At 40.9% G+C, this 21,231-nt stretch overlaps 1 protein-coding gene across 1 annotated transcript in view; it reads left to right on the forward strand.

Moving 5' to 3' along the window:
• The first annotated feature begins 14,042 nt into the window (after nucleotides 1–14,042).
• The window catches only part of LOC139761137 (DNA damage-inducible transcript 4-like protein), a 32,370-nt gene continuing 25,181 nt past the window's right edge, over nucleotides 14,043–21,231 (forward strand). The window contains exon 1 of the mRNA XM_071685083.1: nucleotides 14,043–14,410. Within this exon, the coding sequence (XP_071541184.1) occupies nucleotides 14,356–14,410 (55 nt within the window). The 5' untranslated portion in view covers nucleotides 14,043–14,355. The remainder of the gene's footprint in view (nucleotides 14,411–21,231) is intronic.

Genomic DNA, 21,231 nt, shown 5'->3' on the forward strand with positions numbered 1-21,231 from the left:
GCCCACGACAGGGAGGCAATGGGGCGCATGGCTTAGTCGTTACCGTCCCCATCTCCCATGGTTGAGGTAGGCTTTCTTACACCCGTTTATCCAGGATCATCCGCCCAAACTGATGGCCCTCTGGCACCCGTGAGTGGAGGATACGTCATCCACCATTCTCTATCCAACCACGACTCTACGATGGTTCCTTCAGTAATCCCACAAACACAAAATGCTCTCTTTGAATATTTGTGTATCTTTATATGTGTTTATGCTTTTACGTGTGTGTTTATGTGCGTGCAAAAATGCTTGTGATTCCTTTGAGGACTTGTGTATATAGGGACGGGGCCTGGACCCTCAATGTGCCTCATCTCACAGCCTAACGTTTCGGTCATTATCTACCACGACCTCCTACCGCTGCTGCTATTGCGTGTGTCCCGGTCTGTCACTGTCCAGGTGCTTCTTCACTCCCCTCCAGGCCTAACAACTATGCACGACCTCTAAGTGTGACATTCCTCTTCATTTCTAAGATGAGGTCGACGCTAACCTCATCGTGACCCCGTGACGGACTTGAAAGGAATTATTATGTTTACCTTAATCTCCTTCCCGCCAAGGTAGGCAGTTTGAGGGCTTCTGTGTGTGTGTGTGTGTGTGTGTGTGTGTGTGTGTGTGTGTGTGTGTGTGTGTGTGTGTGTGTATTACCAATTTGTACTCTGCAGGGAAGGAGTATAACGTCCATTGTGCCTAATCTATCAACCATTCTCAACCATCATACAACTTTTAACATTTTTGAATACCCTCAGCGTGAACCATGTCTTCATTCAGTTTTTTCCATTCATCCACCACTGGTATAGTCTATAAGCACTTTTTTTTCAATATCTTCTAACGTTTCCTACTTAGTCTATTGCTATGTCCACTGATTGTTCTATTCTACATCTTTCAAACATTTATTCACCGTCTACGTCATCAGTCAAATTTAAAAACTAAAAGTTGTGATCATGTCACCCATCATTATTCTCTCTTCCATGGTAGTCAAATTCAAGGCATCTAATCCTTCCTTGTAACTCAGTTCTCTTTGTTCTGGTACGATCATTATTCCTCTCCTCTGGACCCTCTCTCTTAGCTCATGGTGCATTTGTAGGTGCAGCGACCAAACTTGAGACGCATACTCTAGTTTTGGCCTATTGTATGAGGTGAACAGCTTACTTGATATCTCCTAACTCCCGAACAGACAGTTGGGCTTCTTAACTAATCTAAGATGGGACTCTGGTGATAGGTTAGGGTCAATGTCTCCTCCTAATTCTATGCCACTCACAGATTCCTGCAGCTTGTTTCTTGCTAGATGATATTCATTTCGAGACCTTCTGTCACTGTGACACATCCTAATTACTTTACATTTTCTCCAATTGAACTTCATCAACCTATGTACCAGACCAACTTTGGAGTCTGTCCAGGTAGCCTTGTACCTTGATGCAACCTTCAACTTGTCTTAGTTTCCTCTTGACCACTGCATCATCTGCAAACATAACCAGATAGGAGGCCGTAACTTCAGACAATTCACTCACAAACATTATGGTGTGTAATAGTACTGGATAAGAGCCCCGGGGAACTCCCCTTATGACCATTTTTTGACATGCGTCCTTTGTTCCCTTTCATGAAGGCAATCTTCCATCCATCGTGGGTTTCAATGTTGATGATCCAATATCTTAATCAGCCTTGCACGCGGGACAGTGTCAAATGTTTTCTGGCAGTCCAGAGATATACAATCCAGTCAGCTTTCTCTTTCCCCATGTACTAAGCTCACTCTGTCAGGAAACTAAGAGGTTCGTTACGCATGACGTTCTTTCTCTAAGGCCATACTGGTCATCACTAAGGCAATTTCTCTCCTACAGTAAGATGTCCCTTTGTTTACTGATTATAATCTTTTCGAGTACCTTACAGACCACACTCATCAGGGTGACCGGTCTGTAGTTCACCGCCTCCACCTGGTCCTCTCTCTCTCTCTCTCTCTCTCTCTCTCTCTCTCTCTCTCTCTCTCTCTCTCTCTCTCTCTCTCATGTTGAAGGCTCCAGTCACGGACAAAAGTCTACACCAAGGTTAGGCTTTCACTGAAATAGAATTATGAGAGCGTAAAAGAAGAGACAAGGACTTTTATTTACGAATTTTGGAGAAAGAAAAAACCTGTCTTTTGAAATATGCCATGTCATAGTTATTGGACAAGATATGAGATGGTGTAGAGTTCCAAAGCTTCGGGGTGTAGGGGAAGAAACAATTATCAAAATAGCTCATCTTGAATTGCCAAAGGCCACATAATGCTCATGTGTCGCAGCAGCTTGTCGCATATTGCGTGGTCTAGCTTGTGGTGGGGGTACACAAGCAGCCAGCACTCAAAGCAAAAACCAAAGTAATACCTACAGAAGAGGGAGAGTGAACCAACACTGCAGCGTAGGGCAAAGAGATTACATTTGGAAGTTAGCCTAGGACAGTTTATTTAGTCGGACCGCTTTCGACTCACCTCCGTCAAGTAAGGATGTAGCGGTGGTACCAAGCCAGATGTGAAAGCAGTACTCCAGTCAAGGTCGAATCAAAATCCTTTGTATAAAAGGAGCAACTGTTTAGAAGAAAAGAAGTTTCGATAAGATTCTAACCAAAACGTCCAGTTTCTTTGAGGCAGACTTAGCTATTCCTGTAATGTGGGGTTTTCAAGAAAGACTGGTGGATATTACAGTAATGTTCATTGATTCAAGAGGTGGAATTACATAGCCGTCAAAGGAGAGACGAGAGTTGTGAGGCGTTCTCGATAGAGAGATGGGTAGAAACTGGGTCTTGGAGGCATTAAACTAGGTTTCGTCTACCCCACTGAGATATTATGTCAGCGTCAGGTATGTCATATATTTCATATGGGTGTTGGGTGTGTCACATAACCTAACGCGAGTATCAGGTGTGCCACAAACTCTTACTCAAATGTCACATGTGTCACTACTCCCACACGAGTGTTAGCTGAATCACATAGTCTCACACGAGTGTCAGCTGTGTCACATTCCTACACGACTATCAAATGTGTCAAATACTCATACACGAGGAACAAGTGTGTCACATACTCCTACACGGGTGTCAAGTATGTCATACTCTTACACGAGAGTCAGGTGTGTCACATACTCTAACTTGTACGTGTCATAAATACCATGTCTAAGTCTTGATCTCTTGATGGTAGCAGATTGGACGCTGACGTATTTCCCCAAAAAGTGATAAAGTGATGCCAAACATAAACTGATAAAATGAATCTTGGATGAAATGGTAGCCACAATCATCCCTTTTTATTTACTTTGTTCTATTATCCAATTATTTATCCAGTTCTTATCACAATCCCATGGCCCTGCCGGTAACAAGTGACTTTATGTAACGTACAGAATTTGAGAATTTTCACCACTAAAGACTATGAATAAAACTGCTTCTGACTAAGTGTTATGGACGTCTTCTACAGCCTGAAAACCCGAGGAAAGTGGGTGACATCAAAAAGATCTCACCAATGGGGTCATAAGGTAAGGGTTGTGCATAGTAATGGTGTCAACACAAGTGTTTACTTGTGTGAGACAGATAACAAGATAACAACGCCACACATCGCGAGGCTGGCGACTTTTTCCCTGTATAAATCCATCTTGAAAACTACAGTTACTGAAGCAAAAGATAACAATAATCCTAAAATCTGGGCTTGGTAACTTTATATATATATATATATATATATATATATATATATATATATATATATATATATATATATATATATATATATAAGGAAAAAATTTCTAATAAGTTCAGATGTATCGTAACCAGATTTTTAGACAATTCATCAAGCATACTTCAGGTTACTGTTAATGTAACAGCTTTATGATGGTCAGGTAATAAGAAATATTCATACGAAAAAAAGAAAAAAAAAAAATGGGGTGGGAAGAGTGAGTGCTGGTGGTGGTTGCAAGGACGCGCAGCCTAAATGCTGCCGGGTGACGTAGTGGCTAAGATTGGGTAGGGTCTGGGAGCACCAAGACCTTCGGTAAGTATATACAACGTTATGGACGATGTGAACAGTTCACATAGCTTTTTCTTTTCTTTCATTTTTTTTTTTTTTCATATTACCTTGGGATTTGAACGCCGGCCGGTGAGATTCCAAGGTCGTTACGCTACTCGCATCACTGCAGGGGAACAGAGGGTGATTATCTAACAGCAGGGCTATCGGACATCATATCTTTAATAGTACTAATATCAGTGATAAGGAAGCCAGCAGGGGTGTACCAGTGTTGATAATACTGCCATTGGAAGAAGTGGCAGTCATGAGAGTAGGAGGGAGAGGTAGCAATGATGATAATGATAGTGATTGAGGAATTACTGGTAATCCTTGTAGTTGTAGAAGCAACGAGTTTGTAGTTATATATATATATATATATATATATATATATATATATATATATATATATATATATATATATATATATGTGTGTGTGTGTGTGTGTGTGTGTGTGTGTGTAAATTTGGAGTGGTGAATAAACGCAGGGAAGAGCTCCTGAGTATATTCTTGTAATGTTTCGGCTTGAGCAGTAATCTTCCTCAGAGAAACTATGTAAGGTACAAAGATGCAAGTCTATACACATATCCCCACAATAGAGCACTACCTCGCCAGACGCCGCTCCCTGATCCTTATTCTTGGTCGGCTGTGTTACTCAGTCCTCCACCGTGTTTTTCTGGTTCCTGTGACCGACATCTTTGCCGCTGGTCCCGCCCAATGTATAAAGCCTGCGTGACGTCATATTACCCCATCCGCGCACTGTAAGCAGCTTCCATAGCTTTTTTTACTTGCTTGCATAGCCTCTTCTGCACTATATTTGCCTATTGTTACTTCCGCGCACTGAAAGCAGCTTCCATAGCTTTTCATACTTGCTTGCATAGCTTCTTCTGCACTATATTCGCCTCTTGTTACTTTGGTAGGTGTACGCACTTGTCTATGTGGCGACAGACGCATTCGATGTCCTATGATGACGGATATCAGCTTCATGTTCGCTGATCTTGTTAACAATACCCCGCCCTGTTTCCCCATAACATGGGGCCAGACATCCACAACATGGTAGTGCACTGTATATCACTCTATCTTTGTTCATACTTTTTCAGCTGCTTGTTTTAAACTCATTTCCTATCCTCATCTCCGACGATGTAGCAACGTCCAACCCCGTCTTCTGTTAATATCTATCCACATCCGAGGTTTTCTTTGAACTGGGGACTCTTATATACTTCATATTTTTCTCTGTGCCGTTCTCAGTATTCCTTCTGTGCCTTTCTGATATGATATTGGCCTTCTACTTGAGGTTAATTGAAAGTCCTTCAGGGTAACGTACCTTCTTGAACACCTCAATGAGGCGTGTGCAAGTACGTATTCATCACTGTATATTCTGACTGCCCTTGAGAAGAACACAATCATCACCCAAGATTTTGATCTCTCGTTGAGTGCAGATAGATAATGAATAAAGTAATTCCTGTTGGTGGTTTTCCAGTATAATGAAAACTTTACACCCTGGGCAGACCTCCATTATGTCATGTCCAAGAGAAGGCAATATCTACTGCCGTTACGTCGATGATATCTTTGTGTGCACAGACAGCGAGAACACCCTAGAGCTGCTAAGAGGAAAGATGCGAGAGGTAACAGGCTTCCAAATTCCCCGTAAAGAGAAGTACTAACGAACGTATCTCTGGGTTCTTTGACGTCTGTGTAACAACTGAGGGACAGCAATTTCTTACTGACATGTCTAAGAAACAGAGGGACGCAGGCCAGTGTCTAAATGTTGAGGGAGAGTGTACCAACAGCTACAACGATAGCGTTGTACGGGCATACATCGGCAAAGCCTTGCAAACACGGTCCTCGTGGCCATTCCTGAACCAGGAATTACACACAGGATACGTCAGATTCTGGTCAACAATGGATCCTCGAACGCTAATTTCGACGACATTCTGAGGAAACGTCTACACAGGTACATGACATCATCTCCATCGTAACACCATCACTCCAGTATACAAGCAAGATGATCAATAATCAAGAAAATCGTAGCATTACCACAGTGTACCCCCCTATGAACAACGACAAAAAGCTGAGATCTGTCGGGCCACAAAAGCCCCAAATCAGCCAATCTTATCGTGTGTACCAACACCGATGCCCCTCACGACATTGTGGTTAAGGTCAATGTGATCTACCAATACCTCTGTGTAGATGGGAAGTGTGCAACCCAAAATGTACGCTGCACTGGTCAGACTAGCTGTACCCTGAGCTGATGCATCATTAAACACATTGATAAAGGGGCGCCTAGACAAAACTACTGGCGGGAACATGGTATGATGACCCTTACAGCTGATGATATGCGAAGAAACACCTGTGTCATCGCATCAAGCACGGATACCGACGCCCACAAGTTTGGAAGTTGTCCATATACGTGACATAGGTCCGACAGTCAGCATACAATCTATTCATGATCGCCACAATACCCCCATTTGACGGTCGACCAATTCGACGGCGAGTAGTAGAAGACTCCCCGTCAGCGTAACCTGCTGCACCAAGGTCACAATACCTGACCAGGGGCCGGGGTGGCATCTGGCTCTCTCACACCCGGCACCCGACCTGCCTTATATACTGTCATACTGTCCCGCGGGACTAGTCTTTAGTGCTAGCTCCACCTTCCTATCATTGAAGTTGTTCCGCGAGGCTATTAAACTGATGAACAGAACAGTCTCGATGAGGATCTTCTCGCTCCAAAGGAGTCTATCATTTCCCTACTCCTACGCGAAGTGCTGCCTCGACGCTGCAGGAGTCCTACAGAAGAGACCGAGCGGTTCTATACTTATATTCTTTAGATACTCATAGAAAGAAGGATTCTCTTAACAAAGTCCCACCTCAGTTTCCTTGGCATTCAGTTCTTCGCAACAAACAACTAGACCCTTTTCATTCCAGATCGTTTCATTATTATCCATAAACCTCCAAGTAGAAATGGGAAGCTTCCCAGAGCCTCAGTCCAATACGTACAAGGACAAAATTCAAAAAGCAACCATTGGATACTTTCGAGATAGTTCGTGATACGGGAAGAAATCAGAAAATTATATTCTAGTGTGGTAAGAGCATTTAGCCTTAGAGGTGATTTACAGAAAAATATCTGTAAACTTTTCATTTCACTAAGGAGACGCACATGTCAAGAGAGGACTTGAAGCGAAGTGATTATCAAGTCTGCTCTTAAACGTATCTATAATGTTGCTTTAAACTACTCCAACTGGTAAATCATTATGGTCATTAAGCCGTTATAATAATTTTGCTGGTTCACCGCTGTGCTCTGTGATGTCTATCCTTTTATTTTTCAAGCAGGGTGAACAAAACTGGACACAATGTTCCAGTATTCCAATTGTAAAGAAAGAGGACAATTTCTCAAGACTTAAAACGACAGCCTTAAAATTGACACCAGGAATTTCGTCAGTACTCCTTACTGCTTCTGTGCACTGCTTACTTGGGTTCAGGTCACCAGAGGTTATTACACCCAAGTCTTCTTCCCATTCAAGTTTCGCAGCTCAACAGAATTCACTGGGCAGCTTGTCTTCATGTGTTTACTAGTGATATGTTCAACTCTATACTTATCTATTTACTGAACTTAATTTGCCGTCTGTGAGCCAAGTCTATCTATTTCTTCGTTAGTTTGTCGCTGTAGACGACGTTCAACTTCTGTTTTTAGATTTTCTTCCCACCTTAATATCGTCTGCAAATGTTGATATCTAACAACGCAGCTCATTATCAATATCAGTAATATCTATGAGAAAGACCCTGTCCCAAAACTGATGATCTCTGTGGTACATTGTTATTATGCCTAACTATTATGAGGTATATGGCCAGTCAGCCAATTCCTTGACCATTAGTTAAAACTCAATCGATATCATGTCTCACTTTATGTTAATAACCTTTGATACGATAATTATAAAATGCTCTTTAAAAACTAAATATATTGATAACTGATTTACTTTCATTATACTTGTTTATCACAGAAAAGACATCAAGCAAATTTGTCAGATGTGAACAACTTGGGCGAAAAACATGCTAAGAATCGCTAATGTAGTGGTCCTCTGATTTACGATTTTGTCACGAATGTTGGTTTCCGTAAGCGTACCGCCAGCGGCAAAGGTTACGCTAATTGGACGATGATTTTCAGCAAGGGACTTAAACTACATTTTTTTTTTTTTTCAATGTTGGTGGTACACTGACAGACTCCCAGCCCTCTAGAGCTCTTCACGAAGGAAGGGACTTCTTGAAAATAGCAGTCAGGGGATCAACCATCTCATTTTCGCCTCTTTCATTGTCCTCGGATAAAACTTAACACACACAGCCAGCAATGTTACTGTCCTTAATGGTCCAAGGATAGTTCAATCAATAACGAGTGCCCGACTGAACCTGAACTGAACAAGGGTCTTGAGGAAGGGGAGCCAGCGGAATATACCCGAACTGAACATGTTCAAAAAAAAAAAATCGAATATGTTAATTTCGATTAAAATGAATTACCTGCAATATTTGTATTGTTTTTCTGAGTTTGAATTTCCTTATATATTGAAATAACACCGAGTTTAGCGTTAAATAGGACAAAAAACGCCGAAAAACGTGCTAAGACGCTAAATACGAAATTTAGACGCAAGATAGCAATAGAAAGCGCTCGATCTAGCGCCAAAAGCGCTAAGTTGGCAACTCTGGACCAGCCACCGTTTCCAATCCCGGATCCGGTTCTTTCCAAGGAAGGTCGACCTTCTCTTGATATAGACGATCCCTCTGTGAGAGTCTGGGAAGATTCTTTAACCGGATGAACGTTGCCGATAGGAGCAGAGAGAGGAAGAGGATCAGGGTGGAAAAGCAATATAGCCCGAGCTACGGTTGAGAGAGATGCGGGTGGGAACATACATGATCGCTGATGTGGTTTGACGGAAGCACCACGAAATCATGCAGCCAGGTGGAAGAGGGATGAAACTTGGATTGTTCATTTCTGAAGGAAACACAGGAGTCCAGTGCTTCGACCGTGCTTCACTGAGATGATAACTGTCCCGGTCAAGGTACGGAGACCCCAAGATACAGGCAGTATCACTGGCCACAGAGGCAGGACACCTACATACGGAGGAGTACGTTGACCTCAGTAACTCGAAGATGTGAAGTTAAGGGTGATTATCAGAATCTTTTCACTTAACTTTCGACTGTTCCCGAGGAGGAGGAGGAGGAGGAGGAGGAGGAGGAGGAGGAGGGGGAAGCTCCCGTCTCCTGAGCCTAACTGGTGCGAGAGAAAAGAAACTAGGATTTGCTTAGCATTCACGGCTGTTTCACCTACGCTGTGGAATGTTGTATGGGGAAGCCAAGCCAACTCTCTGTGGGATAATGTCAGTGTTGGAGGCACAGGGCTTAGCATTGTGACTCTTCTTTTATATTTATGGCCTTTACATTGGAAATTATGAATTTACTTTGTGCAGACAGAAGACAGATCAGGGGCAGAGGGTCCAACCTTTGCTTCTGAACTCGCAACCATTGGTCAACAGCGTGCCCTAGATACCCAAAGATGTCCTAAGATACTAAGATACACAACCAACAGCAGCAGGAGTCGTAGCTAGAGCACGGTGCCGAGGTCATCCAGGATACAAAGATACATATAAAGAAAGAATTTCCCATACCGAGGGAAACACTAGTGGCAAGAAACAACAGAATGACAGTGGCGCGCCTAAGTATAAACAAGACGAAACCGAGGATATGGATCGATAGAGTAATATGGAAAGAGAAATTGATACTCCTATTCAAAGCAAAATGGATTTACTTAAAGGGCAGAATAGATTTTAGGTACGTATGAAGCTGTTACAAAACCTGGAGAGAGACAATGTCCGAATAAGAGAAGAGACTATGAGGATAGATGATGAGATGAAGAATTGGAGAAACTTCTCCTTGATTATATGGAAGCATTGAAGACTAGGAACGTTCAGATGTCCGTGGCAACCATGGATGATGACCATGAGATACATAATCAAAAGGTTCCATAATACTCTGATGATGAAGGCGATGACTATAATAGTGGAGTACATAAGGTGTATCTAAACATGGATGAGGATAGTGAAGGATAGTGTCTTGGATATTGTTAGTAATAGGCTTTTGAAGGTAGAAATATCAATATCTTTAGGAAAAAAGGTCTTATGATACGCTATAGACAGTAATATAAAAGTAATGGTTTTTGCAAGAAGCTTTGCAAGATTGCTTTAAAATTGGTGGGTTTAACAGTCTGTGTACACAGAAGGGAGAACAAGCGAGATTGTAATAACCTTCACCTAAGACAACACTGAAGTGTTAGGGTATAACACAGTGTACACAGGAGAGGAGAATGAGCTCTTAAAAGTTACTAAGAGTTGATGATACATTTTCAGCTTTAAGGGTTAGGTTTACAAACAACCAGAGAACTGTGATTAATTTTTTTTTCTCCCCTAAATGGCCATGAGAAGAAATGCATGTACTACGTCAGATACAATGAGGAAAAAATAATATGTTCATACTTACATTCTGTTGTTGAACTTCACCAGTCTTCAAATCATGAGGATGAAGGTGGTTTTGGTGCACATCGCCGGCATAAGTTCCTAATTGAATCTTGTGATAGTCCAGGTCAAGATCTGATGAGAATATCAACTTTTGAAAATTTAAGATTAAAGTAGTGGGAGATAAACCGTCCACAATAGCAATGGAGGAAGACATGATCTTGTGTTCGTGGGAAATGGTGAGGAAGTTGGCTGGAGGCAAGGAACAGAATCATTGAATGTATAAACAAATGATTTGGACATTTTATGACAAATAGGACTGAGCTTTTTCTTAATAATCTGGTGGAGGAGATTCAAAACTGGTGTGACAAGGGAGGGGAGAGGTAGAGTAACAAAGAAAATGTACAAGGACAATCCACACATTAAGGAGGCCATTGTACTTAGGAGAATAAGTTATGAATATAACTGTAATAATAAGGAGCTCAGGGATTTACATAACATTACCAGCTGGAAGAGTTTATAAAGATGATCTCACTAAGCAAGTAAGAGATGACTCATGGCATGAATTCAAGGAAAATATCATTAAACAAATGACAAAACCTGAGATGTGGAGAAAAACGCTAAAAATTATAAGGAAAAATAACACAAGATCATATCTTAATCCATATGTTGTTCCTGATCAACCAGCTGACAAATGGGAACATTAAAGTTGTGTTTATTCTCTACCAGATGACATTAAACAGGGACAGACTCTTTAGAAACAACTAGGGAGTGAAAAAATGAAACTTTATTACAAAATTGGTTAGACAATCCTTTTGAGATAAATGCCAAGGATTTTAAGTATACGAATATATCATAAAAGAGGATGGGATAACCTTGTCTACACTTGATACTCTGATGTTAAGGGAAGACCCTTTAAGAATACTGTCTACTATAACCCCACAACAGATGAAGCAGGACAACTGGCTGTGTCATGGAAGAAAACGATGGTCATGACCATATCGGGGGGTGCTGGGGTGAGGAGTGTGGATGAGTGATGTGGGCTAATACACCTTACTTTCTGTTGTTTGGGTAAGACGTTGCAGAGAATATCTTTAAAATCTCGTTAGACAGCTGGACTTCGTGAGGGTTACGTGGGAAAAGGCCACTGCCTACGTTTTAGGAAGTAGAGACAAATTACTTAACATTATCAACTGTAAGGAAGCATTTCAGTAAGGCTAGTAGCCTAAATGTTGAAGGAGTTAGCCAAGAAGGGGATGGAAGGATGTTCCTTAAAATGGACGAAGACTTATATAACAGGAAGAGTAACTAGAGTGATATTTCAAGTGTACTCAAGAGGATATCATGTACAGAGAAGAATGTTCGCTACTTCTCGTTCTTATAATCAATATTACAGCAGAGAAAAATATGTCACCTGGTAGTAAACAAACAGATGCTGGTGATGTCTAGAGACATAACAATAGCTTGTATAATCGGGAAAACTAAAACGAGTCAAGTAATTTAAGTAATTGGTTATAATATTTTGATAATGGGAATAACCTAAAAAAAAAAAGTGCAAGGATTTATGACAAGTGACGTGCAAGGATTTATGTGACATAAATCCATTGGTACCCAAGTAGTTATGTAAGATCTGAATACTAAGTGGATTAGGTCTTTAGTTGTTTATGTTTCTGCAAGATCAGTTACAAATAAACAGAAAGTAATAAAAGATGATAATTTAGAACAAAGCTCTTACGGTGGCACCTAATGCACCCAGGTGAACATGATCAGGCACAGTAGTGTAATATCAGATGTAAAATACTTAAGAGACCAGACGTTTACTGATGATGTGTATGAAGGATTAATTAGCAAGCTTGAAACAGGATCAAGGTAGTTGTATCCCTTATGAACCACTGTGTTGGTGAGGAAATATCCAAGAAATATTTATGGTGAGGAAGCGCATACTGTCAGTGATCTTAGAAGTGAGTATGAAAATATTACTAGATATGTGAATGACTGTTGTTGGTGAGTAGGCAAATGCTATCCAACTTGGATAAAGAAAATCATGCAATGACTTAAATGCGATGACGTTTTTGATACTGAAGAATAAGTCCAAGATCATGAAGGAATTTGCGACACAGAAAAATGAGTCGAGGTAAAAAAAAAAAAATATAAGTGGCAGAATGAGTGATGGAGTTTCCCCAACAAAAGCAGAACTAGTTGATGTTATTCAGATACTAAGGATGAAAAATGAATAAACTCTTGAAATGATAAACTGATAACAAGTGACTCTAAATGTGACCTTGAGAAACTAAAAAAAAAAAAAGAGAATGTTATGGATCGAAATATTCTTCTAAATTCTCACTAAATTACATTTAGTGTTGACAATCTAGCAAATACGGAAATTAATATTATGTACCTCTTGAGTACCTTGTGTATGTTAGACTGGTTGCGAATGTATTGGCAAATACCATGGCAAAAAATTGATGTAGGAGGAATTACACAAACTTTAATGCCCCTAAACACGTTGGATAAATAAGGGGCACTTTCACAAGGGCATCTAGAGAGAATAAACTATATAGAGGTGTAGGATAGCATGTATTTGGAAAGGATAGGCGTAGAGATGTTACTGAGGCCATATTTGGACGAGAGTAGAAAACTGGATTAGAGTAAGGAATGTTATGTGCACGAAAGATGTTTTACGGTGGAATAGAATTGCCTAATGTCCTTTCACAAGCATACTATCAAGAATGTAATATACCGTAGAGGTCTAAGATAACAGGAGGTAATGATGAATGATGCCATGAGTTGGTCAGAAGGAATTAACGAGGTTGTTAAACTCTGGAAATAATGTTAACGTGATGCTCACGTGTACTGAACTTCTGCTTGAAATTGGTAATCTGTTAACGATTGCATTGTGGATGGAGCCCCTATTGATTGAGAGTAACATTCTTGAAACGAATTCGAAACAAATTAGAATGTAGGAAAATCACACGTAATTACAGCATGAAATGCCGTTGAAATTGATGGACCCCCCAAGCGCAAAACGCTGACGTAGGACATCTCGCTACCCTTGGCAATACTGCTCAGCCCACCAGTGTTACTAACGTAAACTGCGGAATAGGAAACTGCCTGTAAAGACGGATGCTGCATTACGTACTTAGTGCAATTTCCATTTTTCAATACACGTGTTACGTGATACGTTCATCTGTCAATACTTAGGAATATGTTCCTTGTTCGAACTAAATATAAGAAAATGAAACAGCATAGTCGATATGGCAGCGTACTAGCAGTGCCACATATGACAAGCTTATATATTGTAAGTGTTGTCAGAACCTTAATATTGTAGAATTAGCCTGTTTTCCTAATTTTTCATCACACGTGTTTGACAGCCTTGTCAATAAGCATCTATAATTTACAGGTCTTAAGTATCAAAAACAGTTACAATAATATATGTTGCCAATCTGGCAACAATCCGGACGCGACCTCGGAAACTCACATATATACAACGTGCATCGTCTCCGAGATGTAGTAATACATTGGTTGAGGTTATACTCGTTAAACCTCTAGAAACACTCCAGCTGGTCAAAACTTTTTAAGATTTCTGACAGTTATTACAATCTAAAAGAACAACTGTGTCAGTGTCATTTGGATAAAAGAAGTCTATTCTGTACGGACTGAGAGTGCAGCAAGTAATCACAGTTTCCGCCGTAAGTCACCCGAACTTCATAAGACGTTCGCTGGTACTTAACCGTGTCGGACGCAACTACAACTGTACTTCTTCCCTGTACAAGTTACATTTGAAGACAGGGGTCGGTGGCAACAACGGCAGAGCAGACGATGCCGCCAGTGATTCAAGGTTCCCCCGTCTCTCTCTCCTCCATCACGGAAGAGGGTAAGGACAGAGCGTTATAAGACTTAATTTTATTATATATTCTTATGTAGCTTTGTAGACCTAGGCACTAGACAGGATTGTATAATTTGATAAGAGACATTGGTGGAGTCTGTGTATAGCTAATATACAAGTGAAGGAATGAGTACTAATCAACTAGTTACTTCGTTATGATGTGTATGCATACGTTATCCTGCTGGTCATTTCTACCGGCTGTCGTTATTGATTTAATTCTGGAAGCTTGTCTAATTAGCCATGTGTATACTGCTGATTTGGGTGGATTGCTCGGCAGACCCCGTTGGGGTGACTGGTCGGCTAATACACCTTTGTGCATTTAAATAGTAAAAGATTAAAAAGCATTTTGATGGATGATTACTAACTTACAGTGGCAGATCAACGTTAGAATATCGAAGCTATCATGCTAACATCTGTAATGTTAGAAAAGATGGCTTTAGAAAGTGAGCCCCCAATATATATATATATATATATATATATATATATATATATATATATATATATATATATATATATATATATCGCTTAACGTTATATCTTGTCAACAGTTGTTAGTTACGTACGGGGCAACAGGAGTGTAAAACTCTAATTCACTCATCAGTTCGACAGAGATGTCAGAATAAACCAACCAAAATACAGAATTTAACGAGAAACATTAAAAACGATTAAAAGTACGTTTGTACTGTAATGATGATGATGGTTGAACTGAAGAACATGAATAAACTACGTGATAAATGCAGACATTATACGGAAAGTTAGAAGTTGTATGATAATGAGAATGTTCAGAGATGGGGCCCCAAGACTAAAACCCTCCCCATGCAGAACAAGAACACACACACACACACATCTTAAATAGGTAACATCAAGAAGACTCTCTCTCTCTCTCTCTCTCTCTCTCTCTCTCTCTCTCTCTCTCTCTCTCTCTCTCTCTCTCTCTCTCTATTTTATTTTTTATACTTTGTCGCTGGCTCCCGCGTTAGCGAGGTAGCGCAAGGAAACAAGAGGAAAGAATGGCCCAACCTACCTATGTATGTATATATATATATATATATATATATATATATATATATATATATATATATATATATATATAACGCTACATCACTAACGCGGGAAATGGCGAATAGTTTAAAAGAAAAAAAAAAAAAAAAAAAAAAAAAATATATATATATATATATATATATATATATATATATATATATATATATATAACCTGCACCATACTATGATTAATAATCCCCTTTTCAAAAAACCCCATGTATCGCATACGAATGTGTCATATAGTTAGCCACTAACATATTAATGGTCAACATGCACAGGTTCGCATTCTGGGTGCGGCAGTTGGCCTACAGCCAATCCAGCTGTTCATCCTTCCCTTGGGGCTGGTCGATAAAGAGGTACCTGGCTAAGGTTGGGAGGTTTTTTTGTGTGTGTATACACATGAGTAAAATACATGCTACGTACATAAGGTTGAGAAACGGGGCGTCACGTGGATGAAACTTCGTAAAACAGTAAGCAGAAAGACAAGTTCTCTCTGAACATTCACGGGCACCAATTTTGGATTAGACAGGAAAGCCTTTAGTGCCTTCGACAAAGTATTCATCCGCTCTTTCCTAACCTACACCTCACCTGCCAGGTCATCCACTTTGTCAAAAGCAAACAGACATGCAAAATGCTTTATACAGATCACTCAGAACAAGCACCGACATTCAGTACCTGTGTGAAATATACAAACAACAAAAAACTCCCATTAGAATCTTATACTCGGCATACAGTTCTTTGCAGCAGCAAGACTAAACCCTTCCCACCCAAACCATTTCATAAGCCATCACAAATCCCCAATTGGAAATCAAAATCTTACCTCGACTCCATACTTTAGCATTCCCCCTCTCACAGCAACATCCTCTTTGACAAAACATGCATGCTTTAATGACGACAAACATTAAACAACAGCCCTGCTATTCCAGTCTCTAACTCAACCAAAAAAATTACACCCGTCTGAAATTACACTCCCCAGAAACGTACGAAGTATACTTTCTCGTCTGCGTTTTGGAGACTACTACCTCATTACAACATAATTCATCGTGTCACGAGCCCTCAATACCCCAAGTACACCTTCCATACTGAGGACACCAGCACCACACACACCCTACAAAGACCAAAACACCACGGAACCTCTTGACCTGCAATCACGCCCAATAGAAACGGATCCTAGGCAGGACACACACACACACACACACACACATATAGTTCGGTATTACCGGACTCTGTCTGCTCGAGTTTAAACCGCAAGTGAAAAGACACCTTTGAGGTGGCTGCATCATTGGGAGTAATCTCGTCAAGAATTTCTCTTTAATGGAGACCGCATTTTCCTGCTACTAGAGGTAGCACTGCCTTTGGAAAGGCGTCATGGGTAATGCCAGGATTTTTAAAAAGAAGTCCTGGGGTGAATATGATTAAGATAAGGATAGGTGTCCATCTATCGCTGAGCTACCATAGGGGAACAACTGAGCCTGTTGTGAACCTGCAACTCGGTCTGGGACTCGTACACGGGCCTACTAATCCTGATTTATAAATACATAGACATGTAATTTTGTGCATGACCTCCACCTTATAATTCCCATAGCATGTATAGGAATATTTCTTATGTTTTTAAAACGATATGAATATATGTGTGTGTACAGAGGGTCTAACGAGAGATATCTTGGACTGTTTCAGGAGGGGCAACATCGTAGTCCCAGCATAGACTGCCGTTTGTGTGGTAACGTTGATATATATATATACATTGACATTCATCACCATTTTCGCTACTTTTAACTGGAAAGAACTATTACATTACATTGAATGAACACTTTTTTTTTTTACTTAAGTTTACTGAATGTGTTGTCTTGCCGCATTGTCGGCGCCTACGTATTTGTCAGGTTGAAAGTAATGTGTGTTGGAGAGGGTTTTTGTGATGGCTTCATATCTCTCTGTGATGATTGCAGTTCTGTCATTAGATTATACAGCAAACTAATTTGTCTGAACTTGTCATATTTGCTACTCCAGTGAAATATGAAGGTATGTGTACGGTGTGCTTGCAGTGGCGGCGCCACCTGTGGACAAGATTCAGGCTAAGTCCTGATGCTCTGAGGTGTCCTCCATAGACGGACAGCCTCGCCCGTAAGCTTTATCAGTCACACAGACGTGGATGGCGGCAGCCGGTCGCCGGCCAGGGTTACCCGGGTAGCTTAGTGGTTGGGTAGCCTTACAGTTGCCATGGTCACAATTTTTTTTTTCTCGGTAATTCCTGCTTGTGGCTGCTTGTTTCTCTGCTGCCATTAGATGGAGCTCCGACCTGTGAGAACTCGTAGCTTAGATGTCGCATGTGGGGTTCTTGTAGATTGCTTTGTAGTTGGTGCTGGTATCTGCCGCCAGTGGCCGTAGTTGCTGTTTGATGCTGTGCCTGTGTAGTTGCTGACCTGCGGTTCTTCAGTGATATTGCTTGTGGCCATTATAGATGCTGCCTCTGGGTACATATCAGCGCGTGTGACTGCCGCCCCCTCACTTAGCTCTGACGTCAGTAAAGGTTTTTGCAGTGCAGCTCCCCCACCACTCCCGACACTCTAGCCTCTTAGTGATGGGCATTATGTCAAGGGATCACATGATCCATGTAAACAAGTCAGAGATGAAATGAGATGTCCAGCAAGAGATCTGTAGCAGTGGACTACAATATTAAGATCATCCACGAGAATGATTACCCAGTCTCACTTGACCATCTGCTTCACCGTGAACATTCGACCTCACCAGCAGTGCTGTAAATGTTAGTCAACTTCACAGAGATTATACTGACAAATGGCACCAGCCGGCCACCAGGAGCTGATCGGTAATATAGAATTACCGAGGAAGAATTGAAATGATTGGAAAAAATATGGCAGAAGATTTTAAGCCCAGGACCGAGGGTGCTGCAGTTCAGTAATCCACAATGAAAATGGAGACACTTTACAAGTGGAGAGGTATTGTGTGAGATTTTAGATGACAGCTTGGCTGGACACTTCTATTTTTGACACCTCTTGAACAATATCATTGGAACTCTATGCTAGACCGGTCGGCTCACGTTGTATAGTGGTTAGACTTGTGAACCAGAAATACCGTAGAAACATGCGTTCGAGTCGCACACAAAAGGTTGAGGCGGGGCGACACGAATGTAGTAAATCACTCTCGAAATACACCAATGATAATAACCCCACCCATCCTTGCATGCCGTAAGCCCTCGCCCACGTATCACATGACCGGGGGATTCCTGTCTTGCCTCACCAGACGACTTGCCACAACCTACAACGTTTGGTGAAGGTCAGCCGCCCATGGCGGAACGTTAGTGACCGTTACACCAGCGTCCGCAACGCCGCTGTTGCTGTGGAGGTTTTATGAATGTATTTGATTCCTGGTAGCAGCGTCCATGCCGTTTTTTCAGTGAATAATATATATATATATATATATATATATATATATATATATATATATATATATATATCCCTGGGGATAGGGGAGAAAGAATACTTCCCACGTATTCCCTGCGCCTTAGAAGGCAACTTAAAGGGGAGGGAGCGGGAGGCTGGAAATCCTCCCCTCTCGTTTTTAGATTTTCTAAAAGAAGGAACAGAGAACGGAGGATATTCACTCAAAGGCTCAGTCCTCTGTTCTTAACGCTACCTCGCTAATACGGGAAATGACAAATAGTATGAAAAAGAATATATATATATATATATATATATATATATATATATATATATATATATATATATATATATATATATATATATATATATACAAACATAGTTCATGGAAACGCGTACCTTCATAGAACATACAAAGCTCCAACAGCCAGGATCGAACCCGGGACCCCTGTGCAAGAGCTGGGAATGCCCATAGCCTAGCGGTTAGCATTCCCGCCTCTTGCACAGGGGTCCCGGGTTCGATCCTGGCTGTTGGAAGTTTGTATGATATATATATATATATATATATTTTACGAAATCCCATTATAGAAAATAAAGCTAGCAAACCACTCATGGGGTTAAACAGCGCAAGGTCTATTTTGGCACGGGTTGCGTACCCACTTTGGCATAACTAAATGGAGTACAGAAATATATTTGTCTGATTTCTCGTTGGAAGAATGCTGTTTTTACTCATTGTAGATACCCGAACAAAGGAGTAACATGAAGGAGGAAGCTTGGGACGGGTGCAGTATGAGACGTTCCCTGTGCCTCCACTTCCACATTAGTTATTTACATGACCTTTGTGCTCAAGGAGGGAAGTGAACAGTGAAAAGATTAAGTAAATCACTGAAGGTCATCAAAAGAAAGTGTGTTGATGCGGTGTGTGGTAAATCTATCTGATCCTAAACTAAAATCATGTACAATAACTACGTAATTCAGCCTTTCCTCCTCTCTTCCGACCTGATCAATCAGCACAAAACTCCAACTGACAGAGTCACTATTTCACTACGTATTCTTTCCTAATTCATCTTTGGATGATTCCATGATTAATCCTCCCACTGAACCTATGCCATCTATAATTTCCTCTCGCATGGTCTTCCGACCACAGCAAGGTGTATAACCCAGATTACATATCTCCTCGAGTCGTGAGATAGTATGCTGAAGACTCTAGAGCAGGGGTTCCCTGCCTTGGTAACATATACCCTCAAGGATACATTTGCACTTCTCAAGGGGTACAAAGTAGAGGTCTGAGAGTAACCATAATATTCAGTGTACACCATGAGTAATGTAGAACATAAGCAATTTAGAACACCCTCGTTACTAATCAGTATAAAATCGTTGAATAATCTCGTACAGATTTCATAATAAAGTGATATAAAACCAGTATCATGTTATCAATTTCTAATCCTTAATGTTTAGGGGCACATGGGAACCTGTCAGAATGCCCAAGGGGTACAGAGGAACAAAAAAGGTTCGGAACCCCTGCTCAAGAGACTGTTTCAGCCCTTCCAGCTATTGCCGCATTGCTCTCACTTCTGCCACCTCCAAAGTCTTGAAGACTTTTCTTATCTCGCACTTTCTTAGTATCCCATGTCTTCTCTCTGATCACCAATACGTTTTTCATAGTACAAGCTCGACTGTTGATCTCCGGTGTCACATAAATATTATTTTTGTCGAATCCTTTTTTATTTGTTACACGGAATTAAGAGGACGTCTTTGATTTCTAACTTTCTTTCCTTCAGCTGTTTCGCGTCTCTGTTTACTGACTATATCTTCCTTTCAAGTAGGTCCATTGCAGAGATCTCTGATGGAGCGACGTTTCATTTTATAAACTGTGTTGTCCCTCAGGGTTTTATCTTATGACCTCCTCTCTTCTTCTTTCTATAAAAGATCATCTATCTTCAAGTCCTGACACTTCACTCGTACACTGATGATTCCACTCAACGTTCCTCAGCTCACTTTCCCTTCCTATCTCTAATGCTCGATCTCTCTCATTCTGAACACATCTCATATTCGGAACTGTGCAGCATCTTGCAATAGGGAAGCAGTAACCTGGTTACATTTAATAGTGCTGTGAATGAGCTTTCTATCTCTCCTCTTCAGATTCTGAACACCACAACTCAACCCTCTCAAACTTGAAAATAATGAGTTAACCAAGTCCTCCACTCTTTCCTGAAACCCGAGTCTGTGTGAAAAAAGAAAAATCAGCTTTCCGAAATCAGGGATGTTGTATACGTGTCTTAATTTTTATTGCGAGCATTATGGAGCACTGCCCCCATGGCTTGGGTGACACACTCCCTCCACTTCTCTACTAGTCCGAGGAGGTTTATAAGC

This window comes from Panulirus ornatus, chromosome 3 (genome assembly GCF_036320965.1).
Source record: "Panulirus ornatus isolate Po-2019 chromosome 3, ASM3632096v1, whole genome shotgun sequence".
NCBI lineage: Eukaryota > Metazoa > Arthropoda > Malacostraca > Decapoda > Palinuridae > Panulirus > Panulirus ornatus.